The sequence below is a fragment of the Varroa destructor genome, unplaced genomic scaffold, assembly GCF_002443255.2.
Source record: "Varroa destructor unplaced genomic scaffold, Vdes_3.0 BEIS01000006.1, whole genome shotgun sequence".
NCBI classification, from domain to species: Eukaryota; Metazoa; Arthropoda; class Arachnida; order Mesostigmata; family Varroidae; genus Varroa; species Varroa destructor.
Window position 1 is genome coordinate 14594258 of NW_019211459.1, and position 18521 is coordinate 14612778.

At 43.5% G+C, this 18521-nt stretch overlaps 2 protein-coding genes and 1 long non-coding RNA gene across 4 annotated transcripts in view; 2 read left to right on the plus strand and 1 right to left on the minus strand.

The window, feature by feature from the left end:
• LOC111252950 (uncharacterized) overlaps window positions 1-11625 on the plus strand; it is a 57789-nt gene extending 46164 nt beyond the window's left edge. The window contains exons 3-4 of one of the 2 annotated variants that reach the window (XM_022811639.2): window positions 5667-5902; window positions 6408-11625. In XM_022811639.2, the coding sequence (XP_022667374.1) occupies window positions 5667-5902; window positions 6408-7566 (1395 nt within the window). In that variant the 3' untranslated portion in view covers window positions 7567-11625. The remainder of the gene's footprint in view (window positions 1-5666; window positions 5903-6407) is intronic. The other variant, XM_022811640.2, reaches the window with a different exon arrangement.
• Window positions 11626-14765: 3140 nt separating this feature from the next.
• Window positions 14766-16948, minus strand: LOC111252951 (uncharacterized). The gene is made up of 2 exons (XM_022811643.2): window positions 16735-16948; window positions 14766-15876 (listed from the first exon to the last, which is right to left on the minus strand). The coding sequence occupies exons 1-2, from the start codon at window positions 16798-16800 to the stop codon at window positions 15397-15399; spliced, it is 546 nt and encodes a 181-aa protein (XP_022667378.1). The 5' UTR covers window positions 16801-16948; the 3' UTR covers window positions 14766-15396.
• Window positions 16949-17149: 201 nt separating this feature from the next.
• Window positions 17150-18086, plus strand: LOC147754894 (uncharacterized). Its single transcript, XR_015329851.1, has 2 exons — window positions 17150-17393; window positions 17627-18086. It is a non-coding gene; the product is annotated as an uncharacterized LOC147754894 (long non-coding RNA).
• The last annotated feature ends 435 nt before the right edge of the window (window positions 18087-18521 follow it).

Sequence of the window (18521 nt, forward strand, 5' to 3'; positions counted from 1 at the left end):
GCCAGCCAACGTCAGCAGCAACAACAACAACAACACTCATCATAATCATCATCATGAATAACAACAACAACAACAACAGCACGAACCGCTAAGATGTTTCAAACACGAGACGGCGGTCGTCTGTGATATGTTCGGCAGGAACTCCTGTCACCGCACTAGGCCTCATGTCGATATACCGTCATTACAAACATGTATATAGATCTTTTGTCCAAGCAAAGGGACTTACCACCAGCAAAGATTCGCAGTTTATTGCAGGGACAACGAGATTGGGGAAAGGAGACGCAGAGTTTGCGATAGGAATGAAGAACACCCGAAGTGCACGATGCTGCTGGCTCTATGTGAAGGGCACGGTGAAGCCGCAGTGAGATTTTCAAAGGTAGATAAAGCTGATAAGCATGAGAGAAGCTGTACAGAGTAAGCTAGTCGTCCCAATATTGATGATAATCTTTACCTGGCCAATCTTTGTAAAGGCCCGATTGTTGGTGCTACCCTGCTGAGACGACTAATCTGACGTCTTTTGCTTTTTAAAGTAAGGTTCGCAGACGCGATGTTGATGCGTAGGTGGAAGTTAGTAAAAAAAAAAACAAACTACGTAAAGCAGGGAAAATATATTAGTAAGTTGGCGAACTATCCGATGTAATGAACTTCGACCATCATTGAAGTTAGGGGCATATTTAGAAAAGTAATTGAACAATTCGATAACTCGTGTTTTGAGCGCTATTTTCGCTGCAGATATATCAGTACTCATTTTGTATATATGAAATCGACTTCGTTTACGGCCAGTATTATCTTCCCTGCGTTAGTGCTATCGTATCGGTGAAGTTATTCCCTATCGATGTGTACAGCACACTAGTGGCGTTGATTCTCATGCTTTTCTGAAGCGAGGTCCCGTACCTTTATTGGACTAATAATAGTAGCAGAGCTACCTGGTTTACGGCGAACTAAATATGTGAAAAGTTACGATGAAACGAAAATGACAGGATGCCCAGAAACCGGCAACGGAACCAGTACGTAAAAAGTACACTGAGGGCAAAAACTCGTCACAGTTTAGACAAGAGATATAATTTGCCCAACTATAACACTGTGTAAAAGTGAAGAACTGGCAAAAAAAACAATGTTATTGAGGTCATTTACGGAAAAAAACGCCGTTTCTACATTGATGGTAATAATTGGAAATTAAACAAGAAAACGTCCGAAGACACAATAACTAATGTTGTACTGTCATACGTTCGCCGTTAGGCGAGAACAAGAACTTCATAATTTTCACAAAGTTATTGCATCGTTCCATACATGAATTGCTATAGTAGTGATTGTCTGCTATTCTCGACCGTTCCCCCTGCCAGCTTCCCGTAGTCAGCGTATAAATGGCCGTATAACATGGCTATATTTTATTATCTATCGCGCGCCTCTTTGTATGTTAGCGCTTTTTAACGATCTTGTTACGTGCCGCCGCCGCCGCCGCCGCCGCCATTGCCGTCAACGTTTTAACTTACCCACTCCGGCGGCAAAGGAGCGCATACGGCAGATGAAGCGTCCGTTTTCATTTCGCTGTCGCTGTCGCCGTCGCTGTCGTCGCACACTTTTCAAGCGTATTCTATAGCATATATACATATATATATATATATCTATCTGCAACACTCTAGATTCTGGCTCGTATACACATTGAAGCGTTTACGAGAGCGAAAATTGCCTGCCAACTTGATTCGGATGGTGATGGCGGCGGCGATCTGAGTCGACGTCATTGGTGATGACGGTCGGCGTCAGAGAACTAGAGAAAAAGAGGATCCGATAGACCGATCAGCTTCGAGAGAGTAACGAAGTCAGCCATAGGCGAAATCGGTAAAACGAAGACGCTTGACGGAGTTTTACAATTCGTCGAAATTTATGACACAGCTAAGAAACGGGTCCTTAAACGAGGGGAATGGCCTAGGTGTAACGAAGCGTACGGACCGATCCGTGGTTTAAGCAGGTATCGGCTTTAGATAGACACGAACAAAAAAAAAAAGAGAAAAGCACAGAACAAAAAGACATTAATGAAATATAAAGGCATAAATAGCTTGAGTTATGAGGCGCCGGTCACGCTCAACGATCGTAGCATACCGTACGTAGGACCCTTAAACAGGATTCGTTGATTGTAGTCATTAGTAAGCTAGGCGCGTGATATGGGGTACCGTTTTAGAGAAACAAACAGGAGCTATGTACATTCGGATGTCGTACAATGCAAACTGTTGCCAGAATCAGCCGACTTGGCCGAGTGGAAAACTTGCCATTGATTCTAGCCTGTCTAGTGGGAACTGCATAGTAGCCTCGTTAACCGAACCGCTTTAGATGTACACTTTCTGCGTATGATTTTTAAAAATGTTTTTTTTTCTATTAGGAGCATTATTTCTTGGCTGTGTACGGTCCTGCATGTATAAGCCAGTCTCAGTCAGCTTACTCGACAAATTATCAAGTCAATAGCTGCCACCACCCCTAGGAGCGGGAGCTATACTCGACGGAGTAGATACATCTACTATTATTACATTTTTTTTATTTTACATTTTTTCCGTACAGTTCACCCATCTCTTGGCCATTTTCTGCGAGTTTTTTGACAGAGCACGCTTAATAAATAACAAGTCATCACGATTTGTGTCGGCATTTCGACAATATGTATATAGACCCATATTGATGCCCTTGTTTGTTAGTCTTTTCTGTGATGACAGTTTAGGTTTTCGGGGCTGTTTCTTTTTCCTTCGATTTGTTGTGAGTCGTTAATGTTTATCACCAGTCTTTCTCCGTTCCGGCCTCAGATTCGCGCGCACATACACCGGCTACATAAAGACCGACGCTCAGTGTCGTCCGCGTTAACCTTTTTGGGCTCGCAGTCGTTGTCGCCATAGCTCTTACGATTGCTCGTGGTTTTGCATACGTGATAACAGCAATGACAAACGCTGTTGAGAAAAATGACGATCGTGGCCGTAGAAACGGAGCCCACATCTGCATATCTACCGTAACGATGACGACAACAACAACAACAATATCATGACTAATACCTTGACAGGCCCCTCACGGCCTGCCTATTAGTTGTCGTCAACTATTGCTATTAAGTATCGACAGGACACGTATCTTCGGACATGCTCGCCTCGATCGGCTGCAATATCTTCTCAGGCTTTTAGCTGTTACTCAGCGTCTTCCGTTGCATCTGTGGCCGATAGCGAAACAACTACACTCACTCATAGCTAGCGCTGTACGTACGATGCGTGGCGTATCGTAATTTACCTGTACCAGGACTCGGTTACTGTTTTGGCCGCCCCTCGCTCATTCTCATAATATTGATAATAATAATGATGAGATTACTCCAATGAGCGCAGCAACTCGCAGGTATCATGGATGGACATCATGGCCATCGTTCCGATCCGTGACGAGGCGGTCTGTATTTGGTTTCGTCATGTTTAAGACGGTAAGTGTCTATTACAATCTCTGCGAATCGATTGTATTACTCGGATCTTCGTGATCTGATGATGGTGATCGCTGTGTTCGCACGGTAGCCGTTTGGCGAAATTGCCGCTTCGTATGAGTTAGTGTAGTTATTCTTCTCGATCTCGCTTACCCTGTCTGTTAGCCTGTCTAGTTGTGTGTCTGCCAGCTTTGGCTATGCGTGTGTTTCTCTTCTTTCATCTGTGCGTGAGCGTCAGTGTTTTGTGTCTGTGTTGTTTGTTGTTAAAACAACAATAATGATGAGAGGGGCTGCCGACTTTTTGAAATATGCTTTGTTTAGAAAAAAACACTGACGGAACAACGCGGGGTGGAAAAGCGCGATGAAGGCGGCAGCATCGGCTGCGGTCGCCATTGGTTTACACCAATGGCGACCGCAGGCTGGAAACGAGCGTCCTAATCTATATTTCCATGCAGTTTATAGCTCGATTTAGTGGCTAGTTTCAGCGTTCGTTTGTTCCCATCGAATCTTTCGCTGCTGCCGCCGTTGTCGCAGCTGTCGTCGCTGTTGTTGTTAGTAGCACAACAACGACGAAAGTATCGACTGCGAGAACGTTAGTACTTCTACAGGCAGCGGTGGATGTCCTGACGCCACTTCGGTTGTGTCTGGAAGAAGCTCATCGCAACGGCAGCAGACATTTTTGACAGGATTTGCTCGAATTGCCACTGCCGCCGCCGCTGCTGATGGATTAAGCACTACCGAATCGTGCAGCGGGAGTAACCGTACGATTATGCCCTATTCCAGCGTAACGCTTTTGTGGTCTACTGGATACTATAGCTTACTGCTAGGGACTGTTACCCACAATGCTGTAGTCTCTTGCGTGCATGTATGTGTGTGTCTGTAAATCGAACGTTTCTAGCGACGATATTTTCGGTAGAATAGGGACCATCGTCGATAAGCCTAGTAGATGTATCCGGATGAACGATACCGAAGTTGCCTCGTTATTGCCGCGCTCGTTTCGTCAACAATTGTCTAAAACAAATTGGCTTGTTGACATGATCTTTGTTTTGTTTAAGATCGTCAGTGACTGCTGCCGCTGCTAAAGAGAGTTGCTAGAAGAGACGAACATTTTTCCTTAAGCAAGTGCTCCCTGGTCTCCTGCATATAGCCCCGATCGGAAAAAAAAGCGGCCTAACGCCACCAGGGCTCTGCGCTCTACTCGACTTAGTATGCGTCGAAGCGAATTATCGAATCAACGCTGAATTACTGTCTGTCGGGCGCCGGCTGTTGTGAACAAACGTTTGAGGAATACAGGGACAAATCGAAAAAACTAGAGAAACTCGAGCTGAAACAGGACCGCGAGATAAATGTGTGCCTAGGTGGAAACATATCGAAACAGTCCTAAGGCAGAAGCTCCGGCCGTCCTCGTCATTTGATTAGCGGAGATCACGACTGCCGCTGCTGGGGGTCCCTGCGCGGTTCTTTTAAGAGTGAAGAACAGGGAGAGATGGAGCTCGAAAATAGAATCGGCTTCAATGTCGTTACTCTCGGATGCGTCCTAATGAGTGCGTAACTTGAGCTGGTCGCCGATAGAATCCGATCCTAAAAGGCTCAGAGCCCGGAAAGTGAATGGAACAGAGACGCAGATAGCTCCAGTCAGTACAGCTGATCAAAAGGAGCTGTGTCTGACGGCAGGACAGGTGATGATGATCATGTCGACAGCCGTTCAGTCGCAGAGAGGATAGTTATTTAGGACGCAGCGAAATACAAACGAATGAGAACGCGTATACAAGTATATTAATAGAGCCACGTATATACACAGACGGGCCAAGAAGCCATGACATTCGTCGAAAGAGAGCTTGGCTGCTTCAGAGGATGACAAACTGAGTGACAGGTCACTTGAGGAGTGATCCTGTGAAATAGGCTGGAGCGAAGAGAGCCGCCGCCATAGTTACTGAGAATACAGCAAAAAATCATAGAAGAATATCGTTGCTCGATAGTTATTAATGGTCAAGGCAATGATTTGAAGAAGGTAACCGGGTTTCTGAGCTAGGTCGTCAGGCTTAGGAATCGATAAGGGCTAAGGGGTGAAAACGCAGGTCAAAAGACAAATGCAAAAAACTGACATTTTTCGATTTTCGGCTAGATCAGCAGCCAAGACAGCATTGACTCTAGTCATTAAATCGTGTGAAACAGATGACTCTATTATTATTATTGTATGACCCAATTTCAAGCTATAAGTAAGATGTAGATGTCATTTCAGACGATTCTCAACTCGATGCACAAGTACCAGCCGCGGTTCCATCTTGTACGCGCCAGTGATATCTCGAAATTGCCGTACGCCGCGTTCAAGACGTTCGTCTTCCGTGAGACGGAGTTTATCGCGGTGACAGCGTATCAAAACGAGAAGATTACCCAGCTCAAGATCGACAACAATCCGTTTGCGAAAGGATTCCGTGATACCGGCGCCGGCAAGCGAGAAAAGAAGTACGCCCTATAATTCTCAATAGTAATAATATTAATAAACGGCATGGGTTGTAACAAGCTTCAGCAACGCATCTTAGCAAGTAAATCATTAAAGTAAAAGTGAAGCGTTATTGGAAATCGTTTGACCTCTTTTAAAATATGTAGAACTGGATGAGTTTTTAGCGAGATAGCTCATGATAACAAATCGTTAGACCTCTCGTTATCACCTTTGTGATGGCATGTTAGAATGATTAGACTGAGAAAAACGCAATTAGTTCCTCGGGTTAACTTGCTTTCTGATGAGCTTCTTTTTATTTTGTTGGCCGAAGTAAGGGAACGTCAATTTTTCACATAGAGTAACGCTGTCATTGCCATCGTTCCATATAACATGTTGAAGTCTAACATTATTTAGGATGCAAAAACTTCTAAAGGCGTCGTTAACGGCAGTGGCGGATGTAAAATTTGAAACATGTATTCAGGTTGCAAAGACTAACCTAACTTTCTTTCCTCAATCTTCCATTTTTAGGAGGCAAGCGCTACTAGCCCAGGCGGGGCAAGGTCAACGAATTCTGACGGATCGCGATCGGTTGGCAGCGCAGAATGCCTCTGGAGGAGCGTCAGCTTGCGCGGACTCTTCCGATGACGAGGACCGTCTTGACGTCGGCGAACCGGCAGATATGCGGCCAGCATCGCTAACTTCAACCAATGCGGAGTCGGCCACAAGCTCAAGTCCGGTTGTGGCAACGCCTCCCTCGCATCTCGCTGGCACAACCGGTCAACTTCCGTCCCTACCAACGTTGTCCGGCTTCAGTGGGCTTGGGAATCTTCCCGGTTTGGCGGGTAACCCATACGCCGCACTTCTACAAACTTTACCGCCGCAACAGTTGTCGTTGGTCATGGCCTATCAGGAGATGACAGCCAGACTAATGTTGGCAAAACGACTTCCATTGCCACCACAGACCTGGCCAAACGTCGGGCTTCTACCTCACACCGGACAAGATCCGTTCGCCGCGGCAGCTGCCGCTGCCGCCCTCATGTTCTCACCGTTTATGCAACAACAACAGCAGCAGCAAGGTGGTGGTGGAGGAACAACAGGAAACTCGCTATCAACGCACGGTCACAATAGTAGCCAAAACGCTCAGAACGGCAACATTTCGCCCCATCATGGCACGCCAGGTGTGCCATCGTCCCCACCATCGTCTTCTTCTCGCGTTTGCGACATTACCAACATGGAGGCGTTAGTTGACAGTTTGCAGCAACGACGATCAACGAGTAAACGACGCAGAAGTAGTTCACCAGATTCAGAGTCAGAACGATTGCGAAGGTCAACACCACCATCTCAGCGTCAGCGTCAAACTCCGGCATCGACGCAAAGATCATCCGATATCGACGACGAAGAGAGCAGAGAACGGAACGATGATGAAAATTCGCGCCAGAAAACCTCTCGACGCCAGGAGCATGAGCAGGCCCATGATCAGGATCGAAATCGGGATCTGCACGATCAGAGGAAAGCGTCGTCCTTGGTGCTTGACTCTACATCACAAAAGTCATCACGGGCTCTGCCGATAGAAGCAACAGAAAATCGAGACGATGACCACATTGGCACTACATTAACGCGAGACAGTAAAAATTCGGATAGTGACGAAGCCGATGACGAAGTAGTGTCGACGGCCGGGGACGATTAACCGCAAACTCCCCACAACTTTGAGATACGTATGTCAACGGGCAACGGTAATAGTGGGGCGAAGCGGCGTCGCACGAGAGGATTCCGGTTGATTCCGGCGGCTATAGGTTACGAACTGACACAGTCAACCTGTTCGCCGATAGCATGCTTCATTACGAGTTAGTGTACGATGATAAATGCAATACAACCATCTGTAATGACGCCAATGTTTCTTACTATTATTCGCAAGTATGCGGCACGTTGGGGAGCCGTTAGCCGTCCGCGACTCGTGTATTGCTTGAACTCAATCAGTTAGATCGGTTTGGTCAGTGGGTACTATAATCCTTGTATTTCCTCTAAGGCAGCTGACCAACGAGACCACATGTACCATATATAACCATTAGGGGTGCCTGCCACTGACGCTAGATGCCTGCAAGGTAACGCAGTTGTGTCCAGTCGATGAAGAAGGGCCGTTTTAGCACCAACGGATTCGAACCACAGCCGTGCCGTGGGCAGGAATAGTGACCCCATTACATCTTCAAGGTGCCCGGTCCCCATTCTGAATGAACGACGACTGATCGGGTGGACGAAGCTGTAGGTGAAGACTCGAGCGGGGGCGAACGCACGAGAAGCGGATAGCCTAATGAAATCCTCTGTGATCTCCAAACACAACTATACATTCTAAAGGACAATTATACGGGTGACTATAGTGGTATTAATAACGGTGATGATGACAATGATAATGATGATCATCTTAACTAAAAAATTATTCCGTATTGTAGCTTTGTCAATGGACAAACAGACTCTTAATAGATAGCGTAAGGTTAGATCGAAACAGGAGACCATTGCTGAAACAGCACCAATTATTACAATTGCTACCACCCATTTAACAAATGAAAAAAAAAACGGTGGATCGCTACAAACGCTAACGAGAAGTAGTAACAACAACGTTAGCACTTCTGTGCAGGTGGCCACACTTGTCGATACCAATCACCATTGAAGCACGACTCCTGAAGATCCCAGACCAACCACGCGACTAACATGTCTTCAATAATGCTAAAACAAACTGTTATCAAGATACAGCTATCACGGCAAAATCGCGCACCCACTTACAGCCTTGTATATACAAAGTGGCGTTAAATTCAGGGCGACAAGAGAAACGACCATTCATAGCCTACTTCTGTCGCAATAATACAAAACAACGACACACAAATAAAAGTGGACTCTAAAGTTCCTCTGCTCAAGATTAGGGCGCGTAACAACAATGGACGTCCGTTAGAAACTGTACATTCAATGGCCGCAGCAAACAAACCGAAATCGAACTTCCCACATAAGTTACTTCTAACATATAGAAGAAGCTTGAAACCGGCCAGATAGGTTTACATCGATTTTCTGACAGCATTTGAGGCTGTGCGATCCGTTGATCTACCTTACGAGCGCATAAAGCGTGTATGTACGTTAACTTTGTGCAGATGAAATTGCCCTGCTACGAGTGGCCGGGGCTAGTTCGAGTGGAATCTGTTGGTAACGCTATTCCCAACAGAGGGCAGCGCCGCTACCCAACCTGCGCCTGGGTATCGTACGCCAATCGCCTCTGGAACAAAAGTGGCTAGTACTCACACATTATCACCCCACCGCTCACATTTGCTGACAAGCAAAAAAAGCCAACGTTGAATCGAGCGCCGAAAACCTCCGAGGCTGTCAGTTCGCATTTTGATAAACGCAGAAGGACTATTTCGTCAAGAGACGAAGAAGACGCCTCCAACAGAGCGCTTCCTCCCAACGGAACTGACTAGTACCGTAAAGGCCGTGTTAAGATTCGTTTCCTATATATAAATAGTGTACTATTCCAAGTATAATAATAATTATCATTATTATGATAAAATTATAAATAAAATGGATATTCCTATTAATAATCACGATCTAGCCCCTAGCCGCTAGCTGCGGTTGAAAGAAGATTAGGCAACGGCGAAAGGTTAGCCCGACGTACGTTTTGCGACAGTTAGGATCAAGGGAAGGCAAAATAGCATTGAAGTAAGGAACTAGCGTGATTGAGGTCCGAACACATCGAGCGAGTGGATTGCGAATCAGTCTGTAGCCAGCGCCCTCTAGCTACGTTAGCTGCATTTAGCTATTATCAATAGTAGACAAGATGGCAAAGCGAAAATTGGTAATGATGGTGATGCTACTACTGATGGTAACGATGATTAAACACACAGATACATAAACAGTTGAGAGCTATGTTGCATCAAATGGACAAACGACAAAAATCATAATAAGTTACAGTGTCGTCGCGAGACAGACGCAGCGGCAGTGGCACAATCGGCTGTCCTAGAGGTAACCGGGCCTTAGCGAGAACAAACTAATAGAAACAACTGTGTGTGTGTGTGTGTGTGTTTAAAATATACGATTGTATACGTAAAGTGCGAATATGAAACTGTTGGGGGTGAACAGCTAGAAACAGACGGACACACATACTTCTGACCCAAAGAACGAAACATTTTTAGGTAGTAGATATAGGGAGAACCCGCTGGAAGCAGGAACGAACAAGTTGATTGAAATCCCAAGCCTGAACATCTGCCTTCAGGGATGAAGAATTATTGAAGATTATGAACGGTAATATGACTGACATGACTCGGCAAAATGACGCGTGTCCAGAAAAAACTATCGTTCGGTTTGTGAGGAGTAAAGCATTAATAAATTTTCAATTCGTTAATTGACTAATTAACAGATCTCAGCAAATGGAGGTCGGGAATTCTGAACTAACGACCAAAATAGATATAATTGACAAAATTCAGATAACAGACAAAAATCCTGCCACCCGCGTGTACATATTGTCCAAGATATAATGTTGGAAAAATGGAGCAGAAGCTAAGATGGGCAAGAGAAGTTCGTTGTGGAGAAAATAATCTGACAGCAAAGTTGAATGTGGCAAAACTTAGCACGAAAATAGTCTCGGAAATCAAGGCACGTCGACAGGTCAGCATCATTTATGAAGCGGAACAACAAAATGACAAATAAAGAAGAACACGAAATAATGTAGCGTATAATTATGTCAATGTGAATATAATTATTATTATTATCATTATTATGATAATACTGAACGTTAGAGAGAGAGAGAGAGAGAGAGAGAGAGAGAGACATGAGCTAACGGAGAAGCCTGAACTGTATACGGAGCAGTGCAATCATCGGCGGCATAAAGCAATTGAATTTGCGATCTCCATTCAAGACGAAGTCCACACGAATGGGACGAGTTGAGTTAGGCCATTAAAAACCTGAAAGGGTTGCAGAACCACCATTGCGGCAGTGCATTATTGGAATATCAGAATATAGGCTAACAGGTTATATCGAATTCTGGTGACATATAACTTCAAAATAGGTGGATGGCACTTCTGTCCAAGAAACATTCAAGTTTATCTTTAAAGTCCCGATTGTCCACAGAAAGTAATTAGTGAAATTTAAAACTAACTTTCTTTATTTGTTGGCCGTTGCCAAGGACGAAAAGGACAAGAAGAGGGGTCGCGCCTACCGGCTAAACTATCTCAGATGAGATTCTTCATCGAGCCTCATGCTTTCAGTTTTAATTAACATACTATTAATTCACAATACATTAGAAGTTCAAATGATGTAAACTGTAGTCCATGTATTATATGATAGATCAGTAATGAGCTATTTGAGAGCAATAGATAGATCTAATCAAGTGGTCCTCAAAATTTGCAGTTTCTTCCCAAATTTCATTAGTTAATTTAAGCTAAAAGCCATTAAATATATATATATATATATATATATAGTCATGCATAGTTCCTAAGCCCTTATGTCCTACGGCCAAAAAATTATAGTGCTACAATTAAGCCTATCGACTATTAACTGATAATCCACCTGTGCGCGATACAGTATGGGAAAGTGGGATCGAAAGGGCAGGAGGAACTCAGGGGATTCGGTGCGGAACCAGCAACATTTGCTTGTCGATATAACGACGATGATGGGGAAGAACAGATACACATTGCGGAAAGACATCACCATCAAACACTAAACAGAGGAGGAAACCACGAGTTAAATAAATTGTGCTATTTATTGCAAATTCTGGACGTTTTCTATTTTAATAATGTTCCATATATATATATATATATATATGATCGTATGTTGTATGTGATCGTACGGTGTATAGTACAGTAACGGTGAGAGGTATATCAAGCGAGCATTCGGAAACGACCTCATCTCTGATTAGCACAGCCTTATTTTTATCGATTTCGTATATATGCTATAGCCTAAATGAGTGATTTCAACTATCCGCATCTAAGACTGTGACATGAAGATGCAATAACTCTTCATGGTTATATTCTACGTGTGATAGCAACAATATCGCAGGTAAACTCTCATGGCAAACGAAAACTGTTTGCTAACCTAGCTCCTGATCAAGTCTAAAAACTGAAACATTTGCGTTGCAATTAGTCTGACCGTAACACTTGGCCTAGATGTAACTAAATGTATTTTTCACCTTTTTATTGCTCAGGGCATGGACAGGGAACAAAAGAAAAGAGCATTATATATATATATATATATATATATATATGGAAACGTGGATTACATTGACATTCTGTAGCGGGTTGCATACAATCTAAGTTTAAAAGGATCTATGAATATCCTTCGATTGCAGAAGGAGGCGTAAAGGGGTTATTGAACTTTCCCCGTGTCGTATGAGCCTGTCACCCAGTAGCTTTCATAATTCATTTCACAGTTTGCATTGGGCCAAATAGCTGTCAGGTTTAAATGAAGTTAATGCCTAATAATATATCTCAATCAATATGAGCGTTAACCAACGTAATTTAGATTATTACCATTATATGAAGGTTAGTTAAGATGCCGATTATAAAGAAACGGCCTTTACTATCGAAGCCAATGGGTAAGCGACCTTTTGAAGCTAGGCATTTCACGGCACTTTCGAGTCTAGACGATGTCTCAAAAACGGGTTCCGGTCAATGAGAAACATAACATTACAGACTTAACGCGCTTTCTTGCGTAGTGCTTGCTCTTCGAGCGACAATGATATAATGAATCGGCCTTTCCTAGGCCTACGTTCTAAAGAGGTCTAAATAGTTGTAAGGCATTTAGCCGATCCTGTTGCATGTACCTATTCGTTCCTTTCCTACAATCGAACACGTGAATCCGGTGACTGAGACCGGTGCCCGAACAAAAATATTTTATCTACGATTAATACTATCACCTAATCTATAGTGGCGTCGACAATTCCACTCCCCCAATTGGTTTGGATGGCACAGTTTAAAAGACGCTGTAATTACAGTTTTTGACAAATGTGTTTGTTTACCTTCGGGTTGACGTTGTCAGTCAGCTGAAGTGTTCCTTTCTGTGAAGGCTCACGCCTAGTTACGGCAGCTACACACTACAGTCTGCTAAGAAATCCAAAATTCATGTCCAAAATATTTTCCAAATGCTACTATTATATACTGTACTATTATGGTTTCGTTATGGTATCGACATACCCTAACTAGGTTGTATGTACGTATAGATAACTAGCCGTGACGACGTTTATCTACATGACATATATCGTCGACTTTTGTAAATTGAATAAATTTTTCGCGTACTAGATGCACAAGGCTGTGCAACTAACACATCGAATAGGCCAAATCCGGACGACTTCTATCCATTCATTGCGTTTTGCAGCCATTGTCTCCTGCCTTATTTTCGCGGCTCAGTGTATATGAGAGCTGTTCAGTAACTTGCCAACCAGCGTGCCTGGCCCGTCACTACCACACAGCCCGTAGTCGCTGGGTTCATGAGAGGATCTATCACCTCCACTGGTCATTAGTAACGGTCACGTCAGCTGCGAACGCCTATCGACGCTATCCGTGGTGTTCCGTTTAGCACTATTTGTTCAAGGGAACACAGCGGTCATGAGGCAGCGCAGTCCACGGCGCCCTTAGAAATTGTACAGTTGGCTGAACTGTTCGTGGCTTCTCGGGGGAAACGTGCGGTCAGGTTTCCAACATATGTATATATATAGGTTCAGGTCTGCAGACAGGCGCACGCTTTACTGCTGGCTTCATAAAGCGCCCCGCGCCTGCAAGAACTCTGCCAGAAATGCCACCAGTGACCGGCTGGCTATCGCAATTAGAGTAGGTGGTACAAAATCTACTAGCTTCCTGTATCATCACCTGATTGCTCTCCTGAGCCAAGGATACACTTCATGGGCTAGCTTTCAGCAGTCTATACTCGAAACGCTATTGCGGGTCAAAATGCTCGCAGGATCTTTCTCTCTCTCGGTGTCTGCCCCGCTGTGGTCCGAGGCCAACTGCAGTTGCTTAAAATTGTGGTACGAGGTGGTTGTCTCAGGTTTTGGCAGAGATAGTAGGTGATGATCGTGTGTTTGCGTCTGGCTACAGTCATGCTATCTTTTTCGTACCTTCGGTTGGTTCGTGCATTGCGTACAGCTACTTGTATAGACACGATTGGCTCATAGTTTTACAGAAAATATTTTCTGTGTCGATAGACGTTAATTTGTTAAGGCAGCGTAGTTACGGAGTGGACTTGTCGAAGCTACCTGAATGATTGAATGAGACGTGACGTGGCCTGTGGATGGAAGCATAGGTGTGATTTCAGATAAGGTTAAATTATCATTGTCATCGTGCACAGTTAACGTGTCCGACTCCTGAACTTAGAGATACGTAAAATAGCTTAGATTAATTGACGCACGTCGTTTCATGCCGGAAGCCATCTTTCTGAAACGATGCTCGACGGCGGTACCGAATGTAAAACTCTAAACATTTAAATCAAATTAGTTTTTGTTTCTTTTTTTTAATAGCTACACATATCTCCAGATGGCGTAGTAGTAATGGTGGAGCTGAAAATAGCGCCATGCTTATTTTACCATGGGCCACTGAAATTTCTTTACGTCGATGATTCAAGTAATGGAAGTTATTCATTTCAAGTCAGTTCCCTGTACCATCTTGTAAAAGGTAAGTTCGAGGAACATTCTTGAAGATCCTTATTGAGAGCTAATACGTTACATCTCTTATACGCGTATACTGATGTATTATCTTTGGACTAATGACAGCTGGACAGGTATTCAAGTAGACGTATTAAAGTGACCGTTTTGTTCTTCTGATAAACAAGTTTCCTGTATGACCATTAGAGAAATCAATTTTTTCCACGGTTCTAGATACGTCGGATGTAACTAAAAATCGTCGATAAACACAAATGTGCTCAGTTTTAAGGTATGATTTATTTTTACCTTTAACAAACGATATGTAAATGTATAGAAGGTACTGCCTGAAAAGATGCGATACATTTGGCTTGATCTGAGGCAGTACGCTCGATTAATAGAAAATAAAAAATGAAAAATAAGAAAAGAGTTGAAGATCATCTAGAAATATAACGAGCTTTTCAATAGGCAAAACTCTAACCGATAACAAACGGTCGTTAGGTGTTTCTCGTGTTCGGTTACCTGTCAGTACAGGTTAGGAACATCATCTGTTCATTGTAGTCCTAGAATGAGTCACTACATACACTATGTCATTACATGCCACTACAAGTCAATCGAAAAGGCCCTGACTATTAGTTCAAAGTACCTCCTATCTAGCCCTACGTAGTCATTTATAATATTTGTAGTGTAAAAGCAAACATCTGGTCCGTGACAAAAAAACGAGCCGTAATTGTACAATGTGCTATAAGTAATTGGGAGTCTAAAACATTTTGATGTTAATGTACATGGTCGGCTTGCAACGTGGAACATTATGTTGGCAAGGCAAAAGTTCCCAAAGAAGTTAAAAGTTTTTCATTCGCGTCCATACACGATCCATTACTGCACTTGCAGACTCGTCGAACTCTTTGGCAATTACCCTCTGCCTGGAGACCAGTCAGGTACGGGTCGTTGAACCGGGTGCTGCTCGAGGAACGAGGTAAGATGCCTCACCTTACTTTCGAGATGCGGGTCTGGCCTTTGACTCTCGTGTAGGTCCGCTACGGTCCGACAAGCCCTCATGAATCGATCCTGATTATACGCAATACCGCGAAGGCTGCTCTTCGCAACAGCCCTGCATCGTCGTGGATGTAGCCTTAATGAGTTATGACGTCCGTGGCTATTAGTCGAGGCAGATTGAGCTACTTCGTAATATTCCATTGCACGCCTAAGTCTCATTCCAATATTTTCGAGTCGTATAAGCATTAAACGGTACCACTCATCACTATAAAAAGGCGTTCTCGTCTCAGGTAGCTCATCCCACGGACACAATCCTCTTGAGTCTAGGTATCGTTGAAGCATATCGACATTACTGGGGTAAACGTTTCTTCGGTAAGTGCTCTTCTGTATCGGTTTCTGTATCGGACAGATGGATCATAAGCGCGTGTTAGATTGCCAAACAGATTGTTAAGGGCAGCTTATATGCACCGTATAATCTCTGATCTATCGGTCAACTTCCGTTGGAAGCAGAAAACGCACAACCTTTTTGCCACCGGCATTTGCCTACAAGATAACCATCCTAACTATTTTAGAAATTTCGATTTTTCCGTACGAAAATGCGATCCTACAGCCGAAACCTACATAATAGAATTCTAGTTGTGTGATGTCCTTAAGCATCATTACTACCTTAATTCTCTACCTTATATGTACATACATATATAGAATTTCACCAAGAGTTATTACTTGTAGCCGAAGAGGTTGACTTGGTTATTGTCAATTAATTCTTGCCTCATTTCCGCCTCAATAAGAGGCGCTGAACAATCGAAAGCATGCATATCGCAGGCAGTTATTCCACAACGAGCAGGACGTTAAAGTTGAATCTGTGTCTTCAACTTAGTCTATTGAAACCAATTTTGAAATTGAGAAAATCCTAAGTTTCGGTCAGCTTAGTTGTACATCTATAGGAAGTCAAAATCTGTGATGACTGTGCAGTATTCTAACCGTTTTTGATATTCAATGGTCCCAGCAGTTGTGTTTTGCCGTGGTGTTTGCCGAGATGTTGAAATCGGCTTAAAAGCATACTATTTCAACACGGAGCAGAGCAAGTGGGCTTAATTGTCGTCCCTGTTGTCGACAGAGATACCTCGTCCTAAGTGCAGGATACGTCAATCCAATCTCGTGCGCCATGGTAACAGCCAAAGTGACAACAATATTTTATACAATATTAGCCAGAAAGTGTCGTATGTTTGTTGCTTTACCCAAGAATATACTCACCCTTATACCGGCAGGATGAGGCTGAAACCAGGTACGCCTCATCCGCCTCAAACCTGGCCTAAGCATTTTGAAGTTTGCTCTGCCCGAATTTCGAATGCAATCCTGGTATGACAGCGCCACATGAACTCGAGACAACCAGAACTATCGTATCACCTCTAATAACCTTAGGACGTTCGAATTAGCCTGCCGGCCTGATGTGATACGTTCATCAAAATGCTCGACGACGCAACTGCTTCGCGCGTAGGCACAGTGGAAGGTCGATGAAGACGAACGCTCAATGTAAAGTGAGGTTGTACTTGAGATCACAATCGTGTTGATTTCGAAACATGTAGATGTGTTCACAGGGAGGCTTCGTGCGCGCTGGAGAGGGCCGCCACAAACCAACGTTAGGTGGCATGTGACTACACGAACGCTTCCTATGAATATGTAGCGGGCTGTGATTGACGTTTTTATCTGCTTGCGACTTCTCCCTAGTTTTAACATACGAAAAGATATGAGAGAACTTGATAAGTCAGAGTTATAAGTGTTTTATTATTATTATCATTTGCTTAAACTCTAGTGGACTTGCTAAATGCTTGTATGAGATTAGAAAGATGGCAATATGTCGAGATGTGCTCGAACACCTTATCTGTATTCAACGCGCACTTGACAGCGTTAAGGTAAATGTAAAGCTTGCTATGTTCAAGTTACGTTTCGCACTTACCAAAAACTCATTTCATAGCTGTGGGGAACTGTAGCATCGTCTTGTGTGGGTACATTGTCACGAACTCGGTTGATATTTACAGATTCAATAACACAGTACATGGGAATTGACAACTCTATGATGTAAGCTAGCGCTACGTTCATCGGAATTGACTGACAAATGTTCAAACATTTTGTGGGGTTTGTCAAGATTTCAAGGTTCATGAGGAACTCTAGTATGGGCAAGTCGAGCCACAGGAACGTGCCACCCCAGCTGCTACCGCCGCCGCTGCTGTTGCCAGGGCCCTAATGGTCTGACCGCAAAGAAACTGACGCTCTGAACAGCGGACAGCCGTAACATGCTTTTCCTTTGGTATAGGATGGCAACACTTCAAAGCCGGAAAGGAAGCTCTCCTATTATTAAGCAAAAGATGATGTTGCACGTAATGAGTACACATGCACGGAACGATTTATTTTTTAATAACTTTCTGAATCGAAATAACTGCTGCACAAAGTATCGTTTCTAATTCCAATTACTGTCTGTTTTAACGGAATAATGAATACAGCGAACTAACGTAGACGTTTTGTACATATATATGTCATTTTATCCTGTTTAATGAAACTACGTATCCAATCTAGCGCAATAAACATAATAGTAATAGTAATAATAATGTATAGAATTTTCATTCCGGGAGAACTATTGTACCAAGGCATTCTAAGTTTTTTTTAGTTTGTTCACTACTTAGTGGAAATGAATCTACAGCTTATTTCAACCTGTTGAAAAGAATAGGAAAATAGACATGGACGTATCATAACGGCTGACAATCACCGTCGTCACCGTTCCGAATCGAACGGGCAGTAAAACGAAAAAGGTAATGTTGTTGCTGGTATTTACTTGCAAATAATTGAAAGCAAAATAAAGAAAAGGTCACTATTTACGGACACGCATCAAATGTATCTTCGTTGAAACTTCGAGTCGTATTATATTGCACAGCATACAGACGAATGATTTTAGCTCTCCGACGACGATTTGATATAAATTTAGCTCTATCAAGCTGATGTCACAAAAAATGGATCTTGTCAAAAGATCTATTTCGTGCAGTCTG